At 41.0% G+C, this 27,638-nt stretch overlaps 2 protein-coding genes across 3 annotated transcripts in view; both read left to right on the plus strand.

Moving 5' to 3' along the window:
* ppp2r5b (protein phosphatase 2, regulatory subunit B', beta) overlaps positions 1-15,910 on the plus strand; it is a 51,653-nt gene extending 35,743 nt beyond the window's left edge. Inside the window, exons 7-14 of one of the 2 annotated variants that reach the window (XM_082526020.1) lie at positions 981-1,040; positions 1,935-2,043; positions 7,820-7,873; positions 9,123-9,173; positions 9,308-9,427; positions 9,716-9,843; positions 10,537-10,638; positions 11,208-15,910. In XM_082526020.1, coding sequence (XP_082382146.1) covers positions 981-1,040; positions 1,935-2,043; positions 7,820-7,873; positions 9,123-9,173; positions 9,308-9,427; positions 9,716-9,843; positions 10,537-10,638; positions 11,208-11,436 — 853 coding nt within the window. In that variant the 3' untranslated portion in view covers positions 11,437-15,910. The remainder of the gene's footprint in view (positions 1-980; positions 1,041-1,934; positions 2,044-7,819; positions 7,874-9,122; positions 9,174-9,307; positions 9,428-9,715; positions 9,844-10,536; positions 10,639-11,207) is intronic. The other variant, XM_082526021.1, reaches the window with a different exon arrangement.
* Positions 15,911-18,658: 2,748 nt separating this feature from the next.
* LOC309703443 (glycoprotein hormone beta-5-like) lies at positions 18,659-23,084 on the plus strand. The gene is made up of 3 exons (XM_082528250.1): positions 18,659-18,704; positions 19,551-19,752; positions 22,464-23,084. Exons 2-3 carry the CDS (start codon positions 19,552-19,554, stop codon positions 22,650-22,652), a joined length of 390 nt encoding a protein of 129 aa, XP_082384376.1. The 5' UTR covers positions 18,659-18,704; position 19,551; the 3' UTR covers positions 22,653-23,084.
* The last annotated feature ends 4,554 nt before the right edge of the window (positions 23,085-27,638 follow it).

The following is a 27,638-nucleotide window of genomic DNA, read 5'->3' on the forward strand; positions in this document are numbered from 1 at the left end:
GAGTCGTCTCTATTTTTTGAGGCGACTGAGGTCCTTCAACATCTGCCAGAAAATGCTGAGGATTTTCTATGAGTCTGTTGTGGCCAGTGCGATCCTCTATGCTGTTGCATGCTGGGGGAGCAGGCTGAGGGTCGCAGATGCCAACAGACTTAATAAACTAATCCGTAAGGCCAGCAATGTTGTGGGGATGGAGCTGGACTCCCTCAAGGTGGTGTTGGAGAGGTGGATGCTGTCCAAGATAAAGACAATGTTGGATAACACCTCCCACCCACTCCATGACATGCTGGTCAGTCACAGGAGCTCGTTCAGTGAGAGACTGAGATTACCGAAAAGCACCACTGAACGACACAGGAAATCTTTCCTGCCTGTGGCCATCTCCCTGTACAACGCATCCACTTAACACACTGTTTGCTGCTACAACTACACATGTTTCTTTTCCAACTATTTATTTATGAGTGACTTATGTATGTATGTATGTATATATATGTATATATTGTACTATTCTTAGTTAGCGTATTGTCTGTCTTGTCTTAATGTTGGTTTAAAATGGAGCACTGTAACAAAAAATAATTTCCCCCAGGGATCAATAAAGTATTCTGATTCTGATTCTGATTCTGATTGACATCAGCTTCTTGATGTCGGATAGTGAAGCCTCGCTGTGAAGCTGCATCCGTGTTTTAAGTCTGTAGCCAGAGCAGATAAACAGATGTGCTAATGATAATTTAGAAATGGAAAGACTAAGACAACAACCCAAAGAAGTAATAAGCAATAAGAACGCAAACAAATCAGTATCAGAAACAATAAATATTAATCCCTCTCAGGGGAATTTCGGCTAATGGAGTCTAGCCTCTGCCCTGTGTGTTTGTCTTTCCTTGTCTGATATTATACTTAGGAGTTAAAAAGAAGGATGTATCCAGACTGAGAGTGTTTTTTTTCCTGCCATAAGAGACCAACAGTAACTTTTCAGCTCTTAACAATAGTGAGGCGATCTCGGAAACAAGTGGCGGCTCAAGGAAGGCGAGGGAGAGGACGAGTCCAAGGTGAGGGAAAAAGGAGGAATGGAGGGATAGATGGAGCCGGAGAGGGGACGAGTGAGTGAACAGTGAGTCAGAAGTGGAGGAAGGAGGGAGCAGGAGAGGAGAGAGAGGTTTGTATTCATGTTGGTGGTAACAGAGGTATTTATAGCTCCTCCCACACATGGAGAGTGCGGGAGAGAGATGGGTGAGAGAGGATGCGGTGCATAGATAGAGGAGACGGGGAGGCGTTCAGAAAGAGGGCGAGAAAGGAAGCAGAGAGACAGATTAGAGGAACAGCAGGAGGGAGATATTACTGAAGGACTCCTCTGTTAAACTGACAACAGCGCTATTAGAAATGAAGACAGACGGACGGACTGATGCAGACAAACACATGAATCGCCCGTGAAAAAAACTGACGGGCGGCTTGTTTTACAGCTAAATGAGCGTCGCACTTTCCAAGTTTAGTTCCCACTCTTCTGCTGCTCATACTTTTCTCTCTGTGGGCAGCCGGTGCAGCTGTGAACAGAGCAGACCACGCGCTCGTCCAGTCACTCGGAAACGGACACAGTACGAAAATAGAGTCTGAGAGCACAGATGAATGCACAGGCGTACACATGTGTGACTCAGAGGAGGGTTTTTTCTTTTTTGAAGCAACACATGATGCTGTGGTGTAAATAAATATTACCATTCGCACCATTCATTGATTGAAACGTGTTCGTTAGAAGATCGCGTTTGGTAACAGGTGACCGGGATGTTTTTGGACAGGTGGCCTTAAAGTTGGAGGGTCGTGGTGCTGATTTTTAAACAGGATGACTTAAGTAAAAGGCGTACATGTGCTTTTTGTCATAAAAAAAACCCCCACATACCCCCGAGAAACGACGGTCACTTTTAACTGCCTTCTCATCTCCTCTGTTCCAGCATCATAAACGGCTTCGCCCTGCCGCTGAAGTCTGAACATAAGCAGTTCCTGGTTCGGGTCCTCATCCCGCTACACACGGCAAAGTCCCTTTCCATCTTCCACGCGCAGGTCGGTGACTATCCTACCCTCACTACCAGTTTATATTTGTGCTTTAACGTTAGACTCTTTAACAAAGCTCGGCCCTGTCGTCAGCTTCTTTTGATTTTATGTACCATGGGAAACAGTTTTCGACACCTATTTATCACCACGAATGCAGTCACATTTTTTGATGTCGTTTGATGCCCTAATTACATCCGAATGAAGAGGAGAGTATGTGTTTGAATGACTGATGTTCCTTGCAGCCGTACTTTCCTGTGTCCTTATGTGTATTTTGCTTGTATTTGTTACATTTTCAAGCAAAAATACCTGCCTTCACTCAGTTTCAGTCCATTTTAGAGGATTCTTTAGATACTTTGTTACTGTAATATACTGGGATATTTATAATTAGAGCTATTTTGTTATATTTTGTAACTTCTTAATATATTGTATTAATTAATTTAGTTTAGTTAGTTACTGTTCTTACTGTCTTGGAGCAAATGTGACCACATCATTTCCTCTGGGATTAATAAAGTACTCTGATTCTGATTCTGGTACTAGCAGCCTTTCGTAAAACACATAATTTGCTCCCATTTCTTGAGCTGAATCTATGAAAACTCACACAGATAACCCAGTTTGACATGCAAAAAATAGCATTTTTTCACCATCGAGGTGATTCCCGAAGAGTATATCTTGGGAAAAATTGAGGAAGTGGGTAAGTCGTGGGGAAAAGAAGAAGTGGCAGGCCTGAAAACTATTTATAGTAGATGAGCAGTGTATAAAATTCATGTCTTAAGATAAAATTAGCAAAAAAGTAAAGACCTCGCACAGGACCTGAGAGATATAGCTATCTGTAAAACATGATGGAGGCTCTGTCGTGGTTTGGGGCTGCATTTAAGTCAGGAGTATTGGAAAACTTGTCAAAACTGATCAAATTATGAACATAGAAAAGTTCTGTCAGATTTAGAGGCACCATGCAATGCCATCTGGAAAGTGGGTGATTGAAAAAGACTTAATTATTCAGCCTGACAGTGATCTCAAACAAACTCCCCATGCAGTGAAAAAACCTACTTGGACAGAAAAAACACAGTAATAATACATTTTATTTAATAAAGCACCTTTCAAAACATTCAAGGACACTGTACACAGCAGAATAGAGACAAGCAACAACAACAACAAACATAACAATTTACAAATTTATAAGGATAAAACATGGAGCAATTAAATAAAATAAATTAAAATAGCAGGATGGAAAAGCTTATGTGGAATAGGCTTTTGTGAACAGGTGAGTTTTGAGTCTGGCCTTAAAAAGAGAAAGGGAAGCGATGTTTCTCATCTCAGGAGGAAGGGAGTTCCAAAGGCGGGGGGCAGAGTGACAGAAAGCCCTGCGCCCCGTGGTAGGTAGCCGAGGGGAAGGGATGGAAAGAGAGACACCGAGCGGGAATGGTGATCTGAACCAGGTCAGAGAGGTATGAAGGCGAGAGATGATGGATAGCCTTGAATGTATACAAAAGTATCTTGAAATTGATGCGGTATTTAACTGGAAGCCAATGAAGCTGCTGCAGAACACGGGTGATGTGGTGCATAGAAGGGGTCCTGGTGATAATATGGGCAGCAGAGTTCAGGTCACGTTGAAGCTTATGGAGAGATTTTTGACTAAGACCAAAAAGAAGAGAGTGGCAGTAGTCGATCCGGGAAGTGACCAGGCTATGAACAAGAATGGCAGTGGCGTGTGGGGAGAGAAAAGGATGGAGACGACTAATGTTATGAGTAGTGAAGCAGCGTCAGTCGTGGATTGGCCTCCCCAGAGCCCAGACATCAACATAGAGCAGTGTGAGATCATCTTGACAGAGAACAGAACAGATCTTTCAGTCCCCTTCAGGAAAACTGGAGAATTATTCCTTAAGACTACTTAAAGAAATTATTACAAGAAAGCTTACCTCACAAGTAAGTGTTTAACAATCAAGGTGGTCATACCAAAAATTAACTTTTAAACTTTTTAGAATTGCACAAACTCTGTTTTTGCCTGATATACTGTATTTCTTTCTATTTGTGTTTCAACTGGTTTGAATAAAATAACATATAAAAAATGAAGGGTAGCTCAAGACTTTTGCACAGTTTTATATTCATGTCTTTGTAAACTAAATCTATAGAAAAAGATCTCCAGGTAGAAGCAAGCTTGTTGCTTTTATTCTTGACAGACACTTTAATCAGCTATCCTAAACTCTACCTGTCACCATGACCATTGTCTGATTGGTCTCCTGCACTTAAAAACATCTAAACAAACATCTGGCTTGAATATATGTATGAACCCAAGAAGAAGTAAGTGAGCTTAATGTGTCTAAAATTGTTCCTGGTAATACTTAGACATTTTAGCAATGTGTCAAATGTACCACTAGGAGGCAGGGTTGAGTCACAGATAGTGCCGCTGAGAGACGCACTCACATCTGAGTTACATTCGTGTGTGAGTGCCTTTGATTTTTTTTGGTGTTTGTGTACGAGTATGTGTGTCTGGGTTATTATAATACTTGGTGACACAGATGGCTGCCAGTCTATTGTGTTTGTGCACGCCTGTGCATTTTATTTGTGCCATACTTTGTTTGCTTATGCAGAAGATACAGTTTGTTCCCCACAAAATGTGTGTCTGTGTGTATTCTGGGTCTCAGCATCACTGTGCCCTACATTTCTCCCCATCTCTCCTCTCCCTGTGGTTCACACACATAAATTATTCACACACTCACACACACTCGGTTTGACAGGGTCACGGGAGAAGCAGGGTCTTGTGGATGGCAGTTTTGTACTCAGTAGGTGTGGCTGTTCAGGACTGACCTAGTTCTGGATGCTGGTATCAAAATATGATATCACAGCAAACTGTTTAAACATCTTAGAAGATGAGCACTGAAATACATTTGAATGTATTGATATCACTGACTTAGAGTATGTGGCCCCAGTGTGGGTTCAGTAAAGCTAATCATCTATTCAGCCATCCATTTTCCTATCAGCTTCTCTCACTTAGGGTTACAGGGGGCTGGGCTGGAGTCTCTCGAAACTATCATAGGGAGTGGAAGCAGGTTACACTCTGGAGGTCACCAGCCCATCGTGTGGCTAGCACAGACAGATAATCACACTCTCACATTCACACCTACGGCCAGTTTAAAATCACAGCTTAAACTGAGCTTCACGACTTTGGCTGTCTGATGAAAATAACACAAGTAACATCAGTAACATGTCCACATCGTCTCACACAAACATGTTTCATTGAATGCAGATATATTTGCTTCAACATAAATTAAACACAACATTGCTAAACAATTTTTCTCTTATTTGGCTGCTGCAAGCTTCTTAACCCTTGTGTGGTGTTCGTATTTTTGTTACTCAGCCAGTGTTCATGGGTCTGGTGGACCCGCTAGAGTTTTGGCTTTCCAAATTAACACTATCAAACAATTTTATGTTAAATTACTCAACAGATGTTTACTTCATCCCAATTACAAGACATATGAACAGCGAACATGGTTAATTTTTTCCCTTTACCTTTGTTAGATCACATTTATGAATTAATGTGCTTCTCGTTTTTCTTTTATATAAAATGTTATAAATAAATCAGTTATAATCAAGTGGAGTGAGTGGAAAGACACAACACATTTACACGTGAAAAAATAATTAATTGTTTAATTTTTCTTTTGAAAAAAACTGAACACAGGTCTCACAGACCCGAACACCATACAAGGGTTAAAACAACAATGGATTGTGTTTCAGCAGTAGATATAAAGTCATATACAGGAACAGGAACTTCCAGGGTGGCAAGTGTTTATGATCGGAATCTGATTATAAAATGGGGAAGCAAGGGATGCAGTACAGGGGCTTTTTTATTATTCACTTGTGCACTGGCAAAATTATTCATGAACACAAATGGAGTTCTCTGCTCTCCTAACCCCTTAACCATTACCAGTCATTAACTGTGTCACCAGTGTAATTAAAAAGTGTGTTCCTTAGCGATTTATGGCTGTTATTTTCGGCTGCAGGTCCATGGACTACTGTTTGCAGCTCAGATTTTAAAAATATACATATTTTCATTTCTTAAGCATATAGTTAGGCTTTGAGCAGTTACTGTGGATACTGAAGTGTGAGATGTACTGAAGTGACTGAAGTCTATCATTATTTGATAGTAATAACTTTATTTTTATGAACCAACCTTCTTGGACGGTCTCATTCCTCTGATTTCAGTATTTTTATTTTCTTTAATTCCAAAGTGTGGAAACAGTATAGAGACACTACAAAGATGATTTGGTCATAGGCTTTATTTAGCTGTAATATTTGTATTCCAATACTGTATTTAAAGAGCAAAAAACTGATATGCTATAAGTTAATTCTCACATGTGCAACCAGAAAAAGTTTTAGGCCTCTTAGCTTGACATGTTCCAGTCATTGCTAACTGGACACAGGCATGCGCATGAAATAGACAGATTTCAATGGAACCAGGGGCAAGCAGAGCTGCTTTTAGAGACACTAGCCAACTGTGGCCAGAAGATGACAGTAATTTAAAAGATGGTGCAAACAGGCAATGAGAGAAGCTTATGGAACAGATTGTTTGAGATGCAAGGACAGAGATAGCACTCACTTGGGTTTTAATTCATGTCTTTTGCTCGGTTTTTTTGGGCAAGCAGGGCTTGCCTTGCATTTCCATTATCAAGTAGAGCTGACTTCAGCTCCAAAAATAGAGCTTAATTTGACCTGTCACCCTGACAAATCAATATCAGTAAAATCTTTACAAAGGTCCACAGAAGTCTACTACATAATCCCTGCCTAACAATGACCTCATGCAACCGCAAACCTTGACTCGACAGCAGAATCCAATGTCATATTTACCCCAAGTTTCTCAAACGCCTCACTAATGCTTTAAATAGTTTGCCCACTTTATTTTAATCCTCTTCTTTTCTCCTGCTTTCTTTATATTCCAGCTTTCAACACTTCCTTTTTTAGCCGCCACTCCCTCTTACACTGTATTTTTGTAAACATGTTGTGCCACGGGTGCAGCAATAGGAAAGTCTTGGATGAAGGGAGAGAAGAAGATGAACAAGAAAGATAGCCAGTATGGAGAAAAAGGGAGATTAGACAGAAAAATCTGTAAGAGATGAAAGCTCAGACAGTGAGGCAGACAATGATGCTGCAGTTCAACAAGGAGGCAAAGGAAGGAACAACAAAGAAGAAAACTGTCCTACAAAAAGATCTAAAAACATCATCAATAATATGACAGTATAATCCCAAAAAACTTTTAATTGAGTCACTTCGGCTCTAACTTATGAAGATAAAATGAACCACTAGTGTAATACTGGGAACCAGTCAAAGGATAGACGGAGGGGGAGAGACAAGAGGTCTAACCTCTATCTCACATTGCCCTTAAGGGACTTTGCGTGTGTGACATCACTCCTTCCGAAGTAAACACACGTACACACAGTCTCCGTCGCCACGGTGCCCACTCGCCACGGCAACCGGCCTGGGCGGAGGGGGCAACCGCAGAACACACATATGCAAACACACAAATGCACACACAATATCAGAATAATAGGAAATGATTGCCGCTAATATAAGAGGAGACAAAAGCTGATGTAGCTGCAGACACACACTCACACGTACGCGCACTCGCGCACATTTGGAAAACTTGTCTTTCCGATCTTTAGCAGTGTGTAATCCTGAGGGATAAGTGCTAAATTCCCCATTGTCTCGTTGACAGCGCCAGAGAGAGAGAGAGTGCGTAGGTGTGAGTGTGACAGTTTGTGTGTGCGTAACCCCGTGTTCTCTGTCGTTACAGCTGGCCTACTGTGTGGTGCAGTTTATGGAGAAAGATGCCACAGTCACTGAATATGTAAGACTGCTTCTTCATTCGCTGTACTTATTCCAACACGTTTTATAAAGATTTTCAGTTTTTTCCTAAGAACTGAAAATATGGGAGAAAATAATGCATGTGAATAATCATAGACGCTTTAAAGCTGTATGAATCATTTCTTTAAGGTAAACAGTGGGTCATCTGACTATTTGTGAAGTGAGGAAAGACAACTGTAGAGATAAACTCACAAAAAGTTATTGGACGAATAGAATTTCATTTATAAACCGTCAAAACAAAGTCGCCTGAAAGCGTTCTTAATTGCAAAGTAAAGACCGGCAAAAATACGACCTGATATCACCACAAAGTGTGTCCATGTCACGCTTTTCCTCTCCAAAACGCGAAGGGAAAAAACACGCAGAAGTTGCAGTAAGTTGCAAACAATAAAAGTTGCAAACAATATAATAATCATGCGAAAGCTTTAAACTGACATTATTGACACATTTACATGTAAACACATATTAACTTAATCATTTCTGACTATTAAGAACCCTGAAATATACTCTATATGTTTTTTGATTTCTTGGCTTTAAAGATATTATCTCCCCCTGCTGGTGCTGCAACATGCATGCATGTCTATTTCACATTTTGGAGAGGCAAAGCATGGACACGGTGGACCGGTGTGTCTATTACACGTTTTGCTGATACTGGGTTGAATAATACAGAGGAAACTCTAACAATCAGATGAGCCCCTATGAGCAAACACTTGGCGACAGTGGGAAAGAAAAACTCTCAGCGAGGGGCAGCCATATGTTGTGAATTTCCTGAAACTAAGTCATTTGATCTTTTTCTGATTTGATTTTGGGGCCCACAACTTCATTATTTTGGTTTAGATATGCTTCTGTTCACACTTTACAGGAAATTCAAAATTATTCTGAACATTTAGCTGCACGCCTTTTTAGTTTTACTCCCCGAAGAAACCAGTTTAAAATGTTTTAAAAAAATCTTTCTCTTTTTTTTTTTTTTTTGCCTTTTTAATAATAACCAAAATAACCGCATGATCCTAGACTTTAGACAGATAGCAAGTAGGAGTTTTAAGCAGCATGGTTAATGTTACCCATGCAGCCAGCTGAGAGTCAGTGAAAACTTAAAGACATTATTCTTAATGCAAAAGCCAGAGCATGGAAATGACTCATTGGAGATGGTAGAGATGGATGTCAGCCAGCTACCCTGCTGAGCTAATGGCTTCAGTGTTTATTTCTCTTAACATGTGCTCATATTTGCTCTGCAGATCATCAGAGGGCTGCTCAAGTACTGGCCTAAAACCTGCACGCAGAAAGAGGTGAGACCGATGACGACGAAAAAGCTGTTGATGTTTCTTTCTCCTCAACTATTGCATCGCTGCAACTGTGTCGATTTAACTCGTCCTTCCCTATCTCTCTGTATCTGCATTTTAAAAAATGTGCACGCACTTAGGTGATGTTCCTGGGGGAGATCGAGGAGATCCTGGATGTGATAGAGCCATCTCAGTTCATGCGGATTCAGGAGCCGCTCTTCAAGCAGATAGCAGCCTGCATCTCCAGTCCTCACTTCCAGGTGCTAAAATAACGCAGAAGTGGAAACAATAACCACAGAAGTCACTCACAGATTAAAACCGCTTTGGGTGTAGACAGGATTAAAACAAATGTGATTATAGTAATCTGATTACCTCCAGGTATTAGGCTGGAAAATCAGTTACTTCTTAGACGAATCAGTTTAATAAAAAGAATGTTGCACAACTCTGATGAAAGAAAATCAACTCTTCTTTGTGCCCGTGTGTGTGTGTGTGTGTGTGTGTGTGTGTGTGTGTGTGTGTGTGTGTGTGTGTGTGTGTGTGTGTTTTAGGTAGCGGAGCGGGCTCTTTACTTCTGGAACAATGAATACATCCTCAGTCTGATTGAGGAAAACTGTCAAGTCATCCTTCCACTGGTGTTCGCTACCCTCTACAGAGTCTCCAAGGAGCACTGGAACCAGTCAGTGGCACGCATAACCACTCCCATCGTAACTTTTTGTTTAGAGCTTAACCTCTGTTACGAGCAAATATCACAACTTGTCCAGTCAGAGGGTGAAAAGGGTCATGATGGGTTCACAGGCTTAGTCGTTAGCTTCAAGTCCTTATGAATACAGCCTGATGTTCACTTTCAATTTATGGTCCCATTAGAGTCAAAAAGGAGTCTGCAGCCGTGTGGCTCATACGATGATACGCCACGAGCGTGCATAACCCTCCGTTTCTCACTGAGATCTGCTCCTCATTCGTAATATTCGGTTACAAACCCCCAAGATGGCAACATGTAAAATACTCAGGCCAAAGCTTTCCAGCTTAAAGTAGGCAGGGGCTGGTTTCCATCTTTTATATTCAGTCTATGAGTTTAGTCTGTTAGTGGCGAGTTCATTTGGGAAGATCTTTTGTCATATTTTAGGCTACAAATTAGTTGAATAATGAAAATAATTGTTGGTAGGAACCCTTAAGTTAGCCATAACAGAAGTCCTTTTATTCTTGTCTTTATCACACACAGTATTCAGACCCTGATACTATACTGCCATATTACTATACAAGCTCCTGTTACGTTTCACTATTCATTTAAATTTTTAGGTACACACCAAATGACTTTTTTCATATTCTCACCATCATTGAAGCATTTGATGACCCATCTGTGTTTCTCCAGGACCATCGTGTCTCTGATTTACAACGTGCTGAAGACCTTCATGGAGATGAACAGCAAACTCTTTGATGACCTCACTGCCTCCTACAAAGTGGAGAAACAGAAGTGAGTGTGACTCACTGCTTTTGTGCGTGTCTTTGTGTCACTGGATACGACGGTGACAACAAGAGGAAGAAACTAAGAACTAAGTCATTTTTTAGGCGGCGTTTCTTCCATTATCTGTCACATTGTATTTCACGTTGTAAGTATGTATCGCTTAGGTCATCTTTTGGACACGGATCACATCATAATTCCAGCCTCAACCTCAAGATAGTAGATACCAGAGGAAAATAAAATCTACAGGGATAGTTCAGCAGTTTGATCATCTCTTAATGAAAAGACACGTTTTATTTGTTAAGTGATGAAGTAAAGACTGGATGAATTTATCTAAGTTTAGCTTAGGATAGAAAATTTGGACCCTGTTATTCACGAACTAGATCTAGAATTACATATCTGTAAGAATTAGCATTTTAATAGAAGCTGAAATTAGAGTCAGGGATGACAGTCCGATATAAATCAACGGTCCCCAACCCCCGAGTCGTTTGGTACTGGGCCGTGAGAGTTGAGGCCCGGTACCACTTTCTAATTTCTGCCCTTTAAACTTAACTACTTTCCTTTCTCCGCCGCCTCTCCAGGGAGCTGAAGCGAGAACGGGAGCGTGCCGAGCTCTGGCGAGGCCTGGAGGAGTACCAGGAGCGCCGGATGCAGATGCTCACGGAGGCCGCCAGGAACCAGCGCAACCTCCAGGAGCGAGGCGAGAGAGGGGACACGCTTAACCCTTCCTCCCCGCAGACAGCTCACTCCGACCAGCCCGAGCCCAAGCCCAGCGGGGCCTCTTCTGGAGCCGGGGAGAGCGCCACCTAGGTGTCACTCCATTAGATCCAATGGGGGGTAGGGGAGGGTTAGGGGACAGGGAGAAATCAGGAAGATGACGGTAAAAGTGTTGGGAGACAGAAAAAGGTACAAAACAATCCACTGTTTTTTTTCCTCTGTCGTCTTGTGTCACGGAGGTGGTTGCTTTTTGTAAAAAGGCGCAAACTCGGTGATCCAAGGTAAACACTGTACCTTCTTTCTAACTGAGTTGTGTGAAACTGGTTCACATTTTGCTGTACACACATTATGTTGCAGACCAGAAGATAAATACTGTCCGAGTGCAGACTCGTGGAAATTTAAATTCGTGGAAACGGCAGATCAGTGCCCTGAAATCGGTAGCTGGCCTGCTTCAAATCTGCCTCAAAACGAGAGATATAACATCTCTTTTGGTGCAACACTTACCACGTTTAACACATTTCTAAGTCACCTAAGGGAGGACGGGTCTGCGCCGTGGCCTCGTATTTATCTTTTGGTCAGAGATGCTGATTTCATGCGTGGATAGCACAATACATCAATAAACAAAAGAAGCAATTTCACACAAAAGTCCCAAAACTATTGCCGAACCCACGAACCGCCACATAGACGCGGGCGCAGGTACATTTTTACTGTAAATATCAGAGGACAGAGCTACAGAGAGTTTATCCAGGTTAAACAATTCACACGCCAACAGCTGATTCATGCACCTGAATATTACTTTAAATCACACTGTCTCACACACACACACACACACACACATACACAGACACACACGGCTGATTCTGGCGTTAACTCCTCTCCCAGTCTGCCGGGTTCCACCAAAGGATGAGCCTGAAGTCCCTAATAACCACTGATGAAGATGATGATATAAGTACAATAATGTTCCTTCTTCTTACTTGTTACTCTACTACTATTACTCTACTCTAAGTACTACTGATGATGATAATGTTTTTATATATATACATATGTCTCTGGATATTTCTGTAGTGTATTACGGGAGAAACACTAGTGTAGCAGATATCATAAAGGGGAAGTCCACTCGAATTCTGAATTCACATCACGTGTTAAATGTGTGAGGCTGTAATGTGAGTGCTGAAATTCAGCAGAATTCCCCTTTAGCAGACCTTAAAAGGAGGAGGAATGAACTGGATTGGCATGGGTGGATTTGCTTTCATTCATTACTTGTGGTGTGGTGGATTTAAAAAAACAAAGAAATCCCCAAACATTCCACGTTTAAAGCTGAATCATTTTTTTTTAAAGGTGCCGTGTGGAGTTTTGTTCTAAACACAGTTTTACGTTGATGATTTTATGTCTCACTCATCATGAATGTACTTTGTCTGTTAGGGAGGCCTGGTGAATTTACATTTTTAACATCCGCCTTTGCTCGCTAAAAAAAGCTACATATGCTAGGTTTAGCTTCTGTGGTGATACCCACTGGTTTGTGAAGTCCTGTTTTGAAGTTTGGCTTTCTGGATCCAGAGGTTATTGGCTAATGATAGCAACCTTTGTTAGCAAGGTGCATACACTGAATGGGAGTAGCATAGCCTCAATCCATGCATCCATCCGTGACTGATGGCTAATTAATCCTCGACGTGTTGGTCGACATGTTGGTCGTCGTGTCTGCGAATAATGGCTTTGCCACGACTCGGTACTCGCCGCAGTATTTTCCTAAATGATAGGCGTGGCGATTCAGACAGAACCTCCACATTAGCGCTGGTTCGGTCAAAATCGTAAATAAAGAAATCACTGAATGTTTATTTATTCCAGAATGTCTCATCTTTTCAATACTGTTGCAATCTGTAAATCTGTGTCAATAAAATGGTTGTGAAAATTGACGCGATCGCCACAAAAACTAACCAAGCGCAACTTGATGCATGTTGAGCATACATGGGCCTTTAGGGGGTGCCCGGGAGGCATCCTGGTCACAAACCACCTGAATCGACTTCTTTTCTGTGTGGTGAAGTGGCAGCTTTAGTCTGAGCGCCTCCTGGATGATCGAGCTTTGGGCACATTTGCTTCACTTTCCAGCATTTTCTGGCACAAATTCTACACATCACTAAATGTTGGATCAGGAGAACAGCATGAAATCAGTATTGTGAATGTGTTGCTTACACGCAAACAAAACTTGGATCCAGTCATAAAACATGCTTTATCTATCATCTCTTATTGGTTAAAAGTTCCACAGCTTACCTTTAATTTTAATTTGGCACCAAATGATGATTTTTTTTTGGTGTGTACGTGTGTCTATTCTCTCATTTAGAACCTCATCACAGAGTATTAAATTTAAACGAATCCAAGCAGACTCATAAAGCCCACCCAACACATGAGAATGAATGAAACCCACCGCATGTGTGTCAAATCAAAAGAAAAACACCGCAATCCAGTTGGATTTCTGAACCTGGAACGTCTGCAGGTTCGAGCAGACCAAAAGCTGCTAGATGGTGACCATGATGAGGAAGCTTTTTTTTTTTTTTTTTGATGTGAACCAACAAAAATCTGTTTATTCTTGTCTGATCATTATGATAGAGTGATGGGATACAAGAGAGGGAGGAAAAAAACTGAAAAAAAAATTATTTTAGCAATATTTTCATTCTTTCAGGATAATCTGTGTTTTTTAGGGGGTGACGACAGGAAGTGGGTGTCACACTGAAACGTTTACCTCCCACTCTTGTTTTTACTCCTGTTGCGTCCTTGATATTCACATTGTCTTAAAGGTACCTTCTGTGTAGATTTATTTGATGAGAAATGATTTTGCTTTGTAAATTACGTTGTTAATTTTATTGGTTTTTGTATAATCTTGTTTTTTGTGGAAAACTGAGTCTGATGCTATTTATTTTCTATTTGATCAGGAAATGTAACCTTATTTGACGGTCAGGTTGTGTGTGCGTGTGTGTGCGCGCATGTGTTTGCGTGCGTGGGTGCTTGAGCGTGTATCCAGTGAGTGTTTCGGCGAGCAGGAGATATGCGTAGACAGAGCGACGGAGAACGGGAGAAAGCAGTCGTCTCTTTGCTTCTTTTTCTCTCTCTCGCCTTCTCTCCTTCCTGTGGGACAGGGTTTGAATCCGAATGTATCGTGAAACAAAACTGATTGTTCTTTTTTTTTTACGCTTGACAGGCAGAACTAAGTGTCGGCTGCTTCGAACCAAACTTTCAAAAAACCCCGCAGAACCGTTTTTTTCCTAGACGCTCACTTAAAAACTTGTCTGAATCAGCAATGTTTCGAAATCGTTTCCATCTTCGTACCAAAAGGGTTTTTTGCTTTCAAACTTTGGTGAAGCGGCTTTGCGTTTTTTCTTTTCTTTTTCATAAAGACCTTACAACTTATGTCACCTTTGACGCCAAAAACCAAATTTTGCCACTGTTTGATAGCTACCGTCACATAAAGGCGCCTGAGTTATCGTTACAACAACAGGACAACTGAACACCACCACCAGTCTATGGGTAACGCTAGAAGCGGGCAACTACAGATAAGTTATTGGTGCTGGTTTCATTAATTTGACTTTTTTCTTTGATTGTATTTTGCAAAAAGAGTGCAAAAATCCAAAGTCTGATTTCGTCGTCATCCTCAATCGCCTGAAACTCCAAAAACAAGTGGAACATTTCCTTTCTTAAATCCTATAATTTACTCCACGTCGCCACCTGGCTGACAACGAGAGACCCTTCCATTTTTGGGATTTCAAACATTGTCTTGATTCAGGCAGGTGACACTCAGAAACACAATCGAACAGAGACAAAACTTGACCTCGCTGTCACTAAACTTGGTTTGCTTCATGATTTTTTTTTCTTGGGTTGCTTACTCACAAACCCTCTAGATTGTTGTTGTTGGGATGACCCCAGCTCCCACTGTTCAAGAATTCTCCATGATAATGATTAATAATAATATTCCTCAATTCTAGCATTCTGCCATCCAATCAGGAACTGCTCCAGAACAGGAAGTGAGAGAGGAGAGAGTGTTTGTAGAGAGCTCCGGTGTCGCCTCACAGACAGCCATCAAGCGCTGCTTTCATGGATGCTCGCATTTCCTCTCTGTGGCCGTTTTCAGGAGGCCAGATTTTAACAAATGCTTTAAGTCAGAGGGGCGATGTGGGCGGATCTGATGAAAGACAGACAGTAAAGACAAAAAAAGAAAACAGGAGGGGGAAGATAGAGGAAAGAAAAGACATAGACACGATAGAATGGCAATAAGTCAGAGCAACAGAATGAGAATATAACGTTACCGAAACCTACTACTGCATTACGTAGCAATTTCACTGAATTTCTAGATTTGCACTGTCTGCCCAATGGTCTGTTTGTTGTGTTGAAGAAAAAAAAACAAGAGAAAATGATAAAGATGATGCAGACGAAGAAGATGTATATTTTGGGGACCAACACAGTGGTGGGGGGGTTTGAATGTAGAGTGGCTTACTACTGTATGTATCATTACAGGGAAGTGTAGAATGGAGAAAAAAATATAATGTGCTAAAAACTAAAACTTCACTTTGAGAAAACACTCTGGAGTCTGTGTCTTTTTTGCATCGCCTAATTCCTATCAATGATTCTTCCATTTCCAGACATGATTGGGATACTTATCACATACTTGCCAAACTTGAGACCTCGGAATTGGGGAGACATTCAAAAGGGCTGTTGGGGGGGGGTGACATACATATATACAAAAAACTCGGAATAAAATTAATTGGATTTCACCGGGTGTCCAAATTCAGAGGCTGCATCCACCTGAGGACCCGGCCTTCGCGGTCTAAGTGGGCTGAGTCCTCCAAAAGCTGGGTAGGCTTGGTTTCCAGTTCCGCTTACAACTTTGTGTGGTGTTGCGTTGAATGGTGTTGTAAACTTGTCCACTTTGTCTTGTTGAACCAGCACTGTGTCTCCCGTGTCAACTTTTGAATACTCAGCTCCCCGTCGTTCATCAGCAGAAATCTTTGATTTTCCTTTCTGTTCAGCGTCTCTGTCACGCACGTCCAACTCCGTTGCTTTTGCCTCACCGATGTTCGGTAACTTTCCTCTCATTTTGCGGTTGAACAGGAGTTCTGCTGGACTTTTGCCCGTGGTTGGATGTTCAATGCTGCGATACACTGTCACATATTTTCTTAGCTCTCGCTTCCAGTCAAGTCCTTCGGCTTGTGCGATCCTGATTCTTTTCATCAATGATGCATTTTGACATTCCACTTCCCCATTTGCTTGAGCCCATTTTGATGTAGTTCTTATATGTTTGATTCCATTAGTTTCACAATATTCTCTGAACAGCTCAGATTTGAACTGTGGGCCGTTATCAGATTTGATGGTAACTGGTAGCCCATGTCTGCTAGATATACAGTCAATAGAGTCAATGACTTTTTCAGCAGTTGTAGATGACATTACATCATACTCATAGTACCTACTGTAGTAATCTATCAGTACAAGTATTGAGTGGTTCGAAGGTAACGGTCCCAGTAAGTCTACCGTAAAAATCCGGCTGACCGTGTCCTCTCCTTTCTTTTCCCCGGCGACACTCATCGCCGCCATCTGCTCCTCCACGTGTTCGCAGTGTGAAGCCACCTCTAACGTGCGAGTTAGAGTTAAGCCGGGACCCTCCTCGAGCAGCTTTCTCCGTACATATTCAGAAGTGCATTTACTCAGGATAGCGTCCCTTATCTGGTTATCATTGTCACCTTGAAAGTCACAGTCTTTTGCAGCTCGCCTTAAACGTGTACAAAATTGTTGCACAGTCTCACCTGGTGTTTGGGACAATTTGTGGAAAGTTTGGCGTGCGTATGCTGCATTCACTTGAGGAACAAAATAAGTGTTGAGCGCAGTCACCGCCGCGGTGTAATCCTTCGCCTCTCCCGTCTGTGGTAGAGTGGAGAAGACGTCCTGCACGTCCTGTCCGGCCAAGTGCAGTAGAAGAGCGCGTCTACGCTGTCTGATCGCGTCAAAAGAAGACCTTTCCCATCAGCAAACAACTCGAAGGATGTTAACCACGCGTCCATCTCAGTGTAGCAGGCGAATGGTTGAATGCCCGACTTTTCCATGTTAGCCCACAAGTTTTTGCTAACACCGTGCCGCCGCTGGGTCTACTTCTCACAAAAACAAATCCAGGTCCGTGTCATCCTCGTCGCCATTGTTGTGTGCCCACCTTATTACTGAATTAAATCAGGACATAAAGCACGGTCTTTATCTTGCTTTATTGAACACTGTCCATCTGACAACTAGCCACTTAACGGGGCCTCCTTCGGAGAACATATCAATACATGACAATGATGACCTGGATGACTGAGAACCTTCACAGACATATTTGCACTAAAGTTATCAGACAGTAAAATATAAACATTCTATAATATGACAATATTTTTTTTATCCAAGCGTTTCTGTGTGAAGGGCATGAATCCAGTATGATTATCTTTGTAGCAATAATCTTTCTCAGGCACCGCCTCTTTTAGGAAGAAGTATTATTTCTATATTTTGGAATTTAAGAGAATTTGCAAGATTGCCAGCTGGATTATGATGCTTAGCCATTGGGAATCTTTCAGCACTTCTTGTCTTGCTTTTGTGCTCAGAGATCCTGATTTTTAGTTCCGATTTTGTTTACTTGTATCTGCTAGCGCACAGGGGTATTTTAACAAACTGACTATAATTGTGACTCTGGTTTTTAGATTTTCAACTTGGCAGTGCCAGTGTGTGAGTGCAAAAGAGCATCCCCGATGGTGACAGCACTAGAATGGGTACAGTTTAAACAGTTCTGTAGCTGAGGACACAGTTAATCTGTATTCTGATGCATTAAGATCATATAAATGAAGATTGCAAACACTGCTGATGTCAGCAGTTTGACTTGTGCATTATATATATATATATATATATATATATATATATATATATATGTCTTTAAGTTATTAGTCGTTTTTAAACCAACAACCATTACCAAGATTTGTGTATATTTCTATCCATTCTGTAACTCTGGTGTACAGTTCAGTACTGCAACTCCCCACATGACACTGCACACACACACACACACACACACACACACACACACACAGAGAGAGAGAGAGAGAGAGAGAGAGAGATACAATACAGGATGAGGTTAAGAAAATACAGACAAGCATCATTATTTTCCAGGGAGTCTCCATTATTTCTGGCTTGGGGTCTCTAATGGTATTTTATTGTAATTGCTATGATGTCAGAGTGTCCGTCCGCCCTATTGGCCTTCTAAAAACAATAACAAGGACAGATTGGTTCCATTCACTGGATTGTCCGGACAGAGAGAGACCCGAGTCCTGCAGCTCAAACCCTCTGAAAGATCTTCAGCTGAAAAGGTGAGAGATCGTCTTCTGAAACATTTTTAAAATAAGGTAGGATGGGTATGCGACAATAACAAATTGAGCTTGATGTGCATGGTTTTGTTCAGATGCTTTTGCAGTCTTTATTGAGTCATTACAGAGTGAGTCCAGTGACCGTGGTCTCAGAGCTTCTGAAAGAATTTAATTTTCTGCTAACTTAATGGGGTTGTATGTATTCTTAAAAGAAACCAGTGAAACAGTTAACAGTCTGGCTACATTGAGTTAAATCCAGCTGTTTCAGTAAACTTCAGGTGGGTTGCTTGAAAACGTTCAGTTTTTGAGTAAACGTCTCCTGTAGCATTAAAGACCTTTGAAAAGACACAAATGTTTATTGTGTTTCCTACAAGAGAAGACGAAGATGAGGTTTTATGCACGTAAACACCAGTGTCAGGTTTCCCATCTGCAAAGATGTTTGTACTCAACACTAAGAAATGTTTTTGTGTCCAACTTTTTAGTGGCGTTGCTGGCTGCAGTAGCCAGAGTAGACACTAGAGGGAGTTGTGAGTCATGCTCATTGCCACACTGCTGTAGATCAACTTCTGTTCTCATGTAAAATATTGACAATTCATCACCTTTACTGGCTACTATCACTTGTTTTCAATATACAAGAAGAGATATACACTGTATAGGTATATTCTTTAAGTAATTAGTGATAATATTTCTCCATTTAATATTTTTTTCTTCAATATCAATGATAGCATCTTTCCATGTATCACAGCACATCATGTGTTCCTGATGATTGAGTGAAATAATAATATGATTTACTCCACAAAGCTGCTGAACTTAACCCTCTTTATTTATTATTTGTTCCATTATACCCAGCATGCACCTCCACCGTATCGCCTTCTCCTTCTTCCTCCTGCTGGTTGCCGGGGCAGCCGTGCTGTGTGTCAACGTGACAACAGTGCTCCAGGGTTTCCGTGGATGCGCAGTGCGGGAGTTCTCCTTTGTGGCCCACAAGCCTGGCTGCAAGGGGCTGCGCATCACCACAGAGGCCTGCTGGGGGCGCTGTCACACGTGGGAGGTAGCTCTCTCTCTCACACACACACACACAGACACACACAGAGAAAATAAATGTCACATCAGCTACTTGTAACCTACACAGGAGTTTGTGTCTTTAATGCTGGGATACTGAAACATCCAATAAAAGAGTCATCTCCTATTAGTGCACTAATAAGATGTCGATACTACAAATTTTGGTATTGATCTGACACTAAGTAATTACGGGGCCGATAGCGATACTGATACTTAGGAGAGAGCAGTGTGTTTTAATTTATGAGATGAATCATGAACACTTTTTAATGACTGCCTAATCACTGTGATTTTCATTTTACACAGTAATGACACACCTTTCAGCTTTTTATGTATTGTGAAACTGGGTTTTTTGAAGACATGGAATGTAAATACACCTGTCTCTAAAGGACTTTGGGTTATTTTCTGTTGTTTTAATGCCATATGTGATATAGGCTCTCCGACCTGTTTCCCCACGTCATGTCTTTGCTATGTATGTATGGTCGGGGGGGTCCAATTTCACTGCAGGTGTAAAGACATTTACACCTGCATTTTTCATAGTGCATATTTGAGGTATATTATTTTACTTCCATAAACAAAATAAGTAAATAAGATTTCACATAATACCGTTGGCTATATACTGAAGGTAGCAGATAGAGACATTGTGCTAGAAACAATCTTTTAAAAAACAACAACTTCATTTGCAAACAAAACAGGAAAACATCTTAGAAGAGACATATCCAGGACAAGGACATAGACGACTCAGACGATACAATAATCGAAACATGGGGGATATACGAGCGAGTGTGGTGCGTATTAGAGATGGACCGATCCGATATTACGTATCGGTATCGGTCCGATACTGACCTAAATTACTGGATCGGATATCGGAGAAAAATAAAAAATGTAATCCGATCCATTAAATATCACGAAAGCACCTCACAAAACTTGCAACACGCCGTAACTCACCTCAGAACGTTAGCACGTTGGAGCAGTATGCATCACGTGATAGAGCGGCTGTGGCATGCGGGACCTGTCGGTTGTCTGGATAGCATTTGGAGCTTCGCTAGCAACCCGGCATTTCATCTCCGACAAAGTTATCCCCGAGAGAAGTAAAGCAAGTGTGTAAGTCCATCTCTGAATGTTTGTAAAGCATTCCTGCGTTAAGCTTAACAACTGATATATGGAGCGACTGCCTCTTCTTGCTGCTACTTCAATCATGAAACTGCTTAACGATCAGCTGATCGGCTTTTCTGTGCGAGTCCGTGTCTCTAGTTTGTTTTTGGCCCACTTTGCACCAGAAAGAGGAAACCAGCGGCTGAACAACAGCAGCACGTTTAAGCTTGATCAGCTGTTGTTAGAATGTATTTAATATTACTTTCTACTCGAGGATCTTTTTCTACGTAGCTGACGCTGGTAACTGTGCAGGGGCGGATCTAGCAAAGTTTAGCCAGGGGGGCCGATAGGGCATTAACAGGGAAAAGGGGGCACAAAGACATACTTTTCTTTCTTATTCTCATTTAAAATGTCGAGCTTTTAATAAATAATTATCTGACACCCAAAGTTTTAATTTGATGCAAAATGTATAGAAGTCCATTACTGTATATAGTAACTATTAAGTCTAATATATATACCCTAGTAAGCTATAGTACTTTTTCCTTTGGGAAGGTACCATCTGTGCAGTCTGCAATTTTGTTGAAGAAAGATGTTGAATCTATTTAATATTTCCTGAAAAATAATTGATTTCTGTGCATTTTTTTTCACACTGCATCAAATTAAGGTTGATTACGTCGATTAAGCATCATGAGGTGGAGTGTGAGGGGTGGTTCCCTATTTTTTATTTATTTATTTTTGTTGTTGCTGGGAGTTGGAACCCTATTAGTTAGGTTGCTTAATATTTACGCTAAGTACTCTTTAAAATACCAGAATAGGGAGGAAGGTGTAGGTTTGAGTTTATTAGATTGATCAGTATTGCTGAACTATGAAATATTTTTTTGCATACAGGTATAACAGAATAGCTTTAGTGTAGTTGTTGTTTTAAACTTGAGTATGAACTTATACAAAATGCAGCAAGATATTTAAAAAACAGTTTTGTTGATTAAAAAACACTATATCGGATTCATATCGGTATCGGCAGATATCCAAATTTATGATATCGGTATCGGACATAAAAAAGTGGTATCGTGCCATCTCTAGTGCGTATGATGTGCAGGGAAGAAGTGCTTTTAACCAAAACTGGTATCAAACTATCGATATTTGGATTGAACGTCCCACCTACATGTCCTAGGACTTGTACCAAACTATAACAAAGCTGATGATCTGTTATTGTCTTGTTAGCTTTCTGGTCATTTTTTTTTTATAAGAAATGCTCAGATCCCAGTCAGGGGATACCAATCTTCCGCTGTACTTCTGAAAACTTGACATGTTAATGCTGTACATCTGGGTAACTTTAGACAACAACAACTTGCAGTCTCTGTGTTTTTCAGACTGTTTTTTTATGTCAACTATTACTACATAAAATTTGAAGTTTGTTTTTAAACTACCAAAAAAACCACCAAAATTTATGTTTCTTTGTTTTTAGTTCAACTTCTTAAAAGCTTTTAATTCATGTGAGAGTCATTGAAGTTTGTTTCCTCCAATCGCAACCTGTGATTCACCTGTGTGTGTGTGTGTGTGTGTGTGTGTGTGTGTGTGTGTGTGTGTTTGTGTGTGTGAACCCTGCAGAAACCTGTACCAGAACCCCCCTACATCCACCGTCACCACCGTGTGTGCACGTACAACCGCAGTCGCCACATGACCGCCCGGCTGCCCGGCTGCCAGCCTGACGTCTCCCCTCTCTACCACTATCCCGTGGCTCTGGAGTGCCACTGCGATGTGTGCTCCACACAGGACACAGAGTGTGAGACCTTCTGACAGACAAGGCTCTCCTCTCCCTAAACACTTCCATCAACAGTGTGATGGCGGAGTCTGAACTGAAAAAAGATAAAAACATGTGATTCAAACTTTAAGTTGGTGGTGATAGCACTTAGAAAGATATAACAGCAGGATGTTTATACTGAAAAACAAAAAAAGTCCAGGAAGATGGATATTTCATGACTTTGTCAACTAACAATAATGTGCATCTATTTTGCATCTGCTGTAAAAAAATACAAGTAATGTCATACTCATAATGTTCACGATACTCGGTTTCTCATTATATAGACTGCAGAAAAATTAACATTGAATGCATTTTGTAACGTAACAGTTTTCCTGTCCTTGTGTACCAAGTTATACCGAAATTGGATACAACTAATATGTTTGGGAATACTCACAAATAAAATAAAATAAAATTCCAGCCCGCAGTTTTCCTACTTTTACATCAATGTCTGAAAAGAAAAAAAAACAGGTAATATGCAGTGCACTGTTTGCAAGAGCTCTTCGTCAGCATGTAATACTTAAAGGCATTAAGGAAAACACACTATAAGCAAACAAAAACTATGGGACGCAGTTACCTGTACCATAAAACAGGCTTCAAACACATTAAAGATGACATGGGTGAAAATAAAAGGGAAAGCTAATGCAAGGGAGGTGAGGGCTGTTAACTCGCTATTGATCATATGAGTCATCACATTAAAGAAATGGATGGGTCATTATTACCATCACTGGGGTTAGCAGGTGAAACCTCCGCGGGACCCTCAAAACCGGCACCAAAGGAAACAGCCCTCGTTACAGGAGACGCAAAACATCTTCAGAAACCTAAAGAGGTCCATTTGCCTTCTTTTCAAACTCTCAGATTACTGGACATGGCATCTGCTTGTCTGCCATCAGAGACATGACAGCAGTGCACATGAAAGGAAATGGTAACAATTACAATGTATTTACTGAGTAACGCTCCAGATGTGGGCAGATTTGCATTAATTCCAAAGGCAGGCTGGTCAAAGGCTTTCTACCCATCAGTGTGTGAAGCACTTTGCTTACCATGACGCACTGTTTCTTCTTCACTCACCTTTATTCGCTCTCTGTGTGGTTATACACAACTCCACGTGTAATTTCTTCCACAGTTTCTTTTGTCCCGTCTTCCTCCCTTCATCTCCAACCAGTCTCGGCAGATGGTCGCCTCTCCCTGATCCCGGTTCTGCTCCTTCCTGTTAAAAGGGAGTTTTTCCTTCCCGCTGTCACCAAGTGCTTGCTCGTAGGGCGACGTTTGATTGCTGGGATTTTGTCTGTACTAATGTAATGTCTTTACCTTACAATAATACGAATGAAGAGTTATAAGCTGCATTCGTAATCTGTACTGGCACATTCCACAGGCACATGCTAAATGCATGCTAAGTCGCAGACTAATAAAATGGTAGAATTACTTCTTCTTCTACTTGGACTGGCTCCACCTCATAGCAAGCCAGATTATTAGTCAAATATTTCAATTAAAACAAGGCAGGAAGGCACCAGCAGCACAAACACAGTTACGAGTTCCAGTTCAGTACCTTCAATTACTGGAGGTGAAACCCACCCAACCCAAAACAGTCATGGCTCCTTAGTAATCAAGCAATCCCCTCACTCCACTCCAAGCCTTCACAATGTCCGAGTGCATGAACCAAGTTGAGTTGATATGAGGAGGGAAACTATAGAGACTGAAAAACAGGCTGTAAACATGCTTTTGAACGCTGTAAAGTCGAACATTTCAACTCAGCAGTCTGTGGTTATTGTTTCACTTTTACAGCCAGCCTCAAGTGGCCGTTAAGGGAACTGCAGTTTCTGACACATGCCCACAGTTTGCCTCCTGGTTTACCTACAGATTACAAAGGATTTAGCACTGTATCAACAGTGAGAGATCAAGTGGTTAAACAGTGTGCTGTAAGTGAAATGGAAATAAGTGTGAGCAGCTTCACATGTCAGGCATCTTCAAATAAATCTCACACTGTTTAAATGGATGCAGGCACAGTTTAATCCAGTAAGTGACATCCTGATGCTCCTCAGCACGCTGACTGTCAGATGAGTTCACAGGAACACATTCCACAGGCTTTTGCTCTGCTTTTTGTAGACAATGCTGGCCTTTTTATATTTCCACTCCTCCGTGTGTGTGTGTGTGTGTGCACGTGTCCTCAGAATGGTACACCTTGAGCTCACTTTGTGGAAACTCCACTTTCCTCCTGTCAGTCTAAATTAGTTAAGTGTTCTATGTGTGTGTCTGTGTTTCTGTGAGCTTGTGTGTGCAGTCTGAGATATACGATGCTATTTCAGATGCACACAAAGTAGTTATGTACAGCTGATTTGTGTCACTTGTTGGAACTATAAAGATACAGAAAAAGTAAAAGACTGTATGCTTGTTAATTTGTGCGTCTGTGGGTCTGTGTGTGGTGTGTCTAAGGTTGTTTGCATTATCAGTGGAAGTAAATGGGTCGGCAGGATTAAAACATCATCTTAGAAACAGGAAAACTTTGTCTAATCCTCTCCGTGCATTGTCTCTGCGCCCAAAATAACACACACGTAATTTATCTCAAACTCACATCGACTTCAACACTTTGACAGCACACACAATATCCCGTCAGACGTGATGATACACACACGTACGCCGCTTAGAATAACAGTCGCACACAATATCCCTACCCTCACTTCAGACACACACACGCACACAATGAGATTAAAATAACAGGGCAGAAGTGGAAGCGGACACATTAATGATATTATAGTTATTCAAGACGCCATGGTTTCCATGGCAGCTGAAAGCGACGGGGACACTGAGCGATACAAACATCAGTCACCCCGCTGAGTCACCCTGGAGTAATATGTGTGTGTGTGTGTGTGTGTGTGCGTGTGTACGCTTCAACTCAGTTCATTGACTCCTGATGAGGTGCTGTGGCCCTTTCAGATTTATAACCTCTCTCTGTCTCTCTTTCTTTTTGTTTCTGGTTGGCATGGAATAAGAGGAAACACACACACACACACACACACACACACACACACACACACACACACACACACACACACACACACACACTGTGACCGTCCATGACACTTGGGGTCAACAGGCTAATAGTTTTATGACTCCGTGTGTGTATAGGTGAGGGGTTCACGGTGATGATGTCACACATTCCATTTTCCATTGACATAACTGGAGTGGGAATGTTTGGGGTAGAGGGGCCATATTGATAATTGTGTTTTCCTAAGAAGGTGTGTGTGTGTGTGAGAGAGAGAGAGAAGAGTGTGTGAGGCTGCACACACTGGAAGCACCAATGTTCTCAGGGGTTGAACTGCTTTGCAGTACCATGGAGATATAACCGCTTATGTCATTCAAATAAAGTGTTCAGAGTGTCCTGGTAGTGAGAAACGTTACCATGTTTTAGCTACAAACTCAAAGTCATGATAAAAGTGAAATTCATGTATGTCTTGTCAATAATGCACATGTCATTAATATTGTTACAGTTATAGTTACAGAATATCTCTCCATCCCGGACAGCGTCATTACTATTTTATATTTCTAATTTTCTAATGATGTATTGATATATTTTGCAATGTTGTTTTCAGTGTTGTTCACAGTGAGACACTGTAGGTGTCTTTAAAAGCCAGGGAGCAGAAGCTGCAAGGAAGAAAAGCCCAGCTTTCTAACTTTTGCCTACAAGCAACAGGCTTGAAATTTTAAAAATGTTTCTAATCTATGTATATTTTTATTTATTGATTCCTTACAGTGCAAATCAGCCGATTCTTTTCTAAAGCCATTTTTTTATTGTGGTGTATAAATTATTATCATTTGCTATTGTAAAGTAAAATAAAACAATTCCACTAAATAACTTACAGTAAACATTTTGTTTTAATTAAAAAAAATGTTTAATCAGAATCATATTTTTAATGCTAAAATATAATAATTGCTATTATCAGTGAATTTTAAAATCTGTGCTTTTACAAAAAGTAGTTTATTAAGACGCCAAAAATGATTACAGTCTTTAAAATGATGGCTTTACTGAACAGGAAAATCAGATTTACTGGTTAAATCTAATGTTTCATTAATTTCCCAAAGAAGTCCAGCATGTGGACTAAATATAAAAATGTGACTTTAGTAATTTAGTAATTTGTTTTAAACCAATTTAAAGTTCTAAAGTATTAGTGTTTTTATGGCTGATGGTCTAAATCTTTTGATAAGACTCATGGGACTTGGTATTTTTGCATTTTCTCTCCACATTTATCTATAAGTAAATCACAGAGCAGAATCTTTGAAGGCACGTATAGAAAGCAAAGTTTTGATAAGAGCACAGAGCAGCCCTCCTGTCTTACTCACTGTTGTTACCTTCAGAAATTGCTTGCAGAGTTTCACCTTCTAACATCTTTTGATCTCGAGTGACAGTTTCACTCAGAAACATCTGTTCAAAGAACCCAAACCAAAGTTAAGTTTTATTGACTTTATTGACTTCTTAAAATCGTCTCTACTGGCACAGTATCCAGTTCTGTCAGGGGCATAGATGGCTTTAAAAGGTCCACAGTTGTATAGCCTAACATCAGTGGTCTACTCGGGTCCCAGATTCTTTCTCACAGCATTAAATAAAACTCAATGAAAAACCAAAGACATTAAAGTATCCCTCGGGAACCTTTTTAAAGATTTACACAGCCATCAGCGGTCTGATCTGGCAGTTTGGGACATTAGCGACATGTTGCTGAAGCTGCTGTTAAAAATCCAACTAATAATGTGGGAGTCTATTAAAAGAATGTCTTTACCTGCTGGAGTTTGGATGAGGGTGGTTGCTAAGCTGACTCTCTCTGTTCATGATGAGGAAGAAGAGAAGCAGAGCCAGCTGTTCCCCACAATATACAATATACCTACCATGTGTCTCTCTCTCTTACTAACACATACACACACAGTTGACCCAAACCCACAAAATCTTCGGACCTGACCCCGTCCTTCCTCCGGCAGCCACAAATGGAAAAGCC

Source organism: Aulonocara stuartgranti (assembly GCF_965226115.1).
Source record: "Aulonocara stuartgranti genome assembly, chromosome: 3".
Taxonomy (NCBI): domain Eukaryota; kingdom Metazoa; phylum Chordata; class Actinopteri; order Cichliformes; family Cichlidae; genus Aulonocara; species Aulonocara stuartgranti.

Excerpts from the sequence above, each read along its gene's own strand:
- LOC309703443 (XM_082528250.1), top strand. The coding sequence starts at position 19,552 with ATGCACCTCCACCGTATCGCCTTCTCCTTCTTCCTCCTGCTGGTTGCC. Across the intron at positions 19,753-22,463 it reads GGCGCTGTCACACGTGGGAG|AAACCTGTACCAGAACCCCC; the intron begins GTAGCTCTCTCT and ends TGAACCCTGCAG.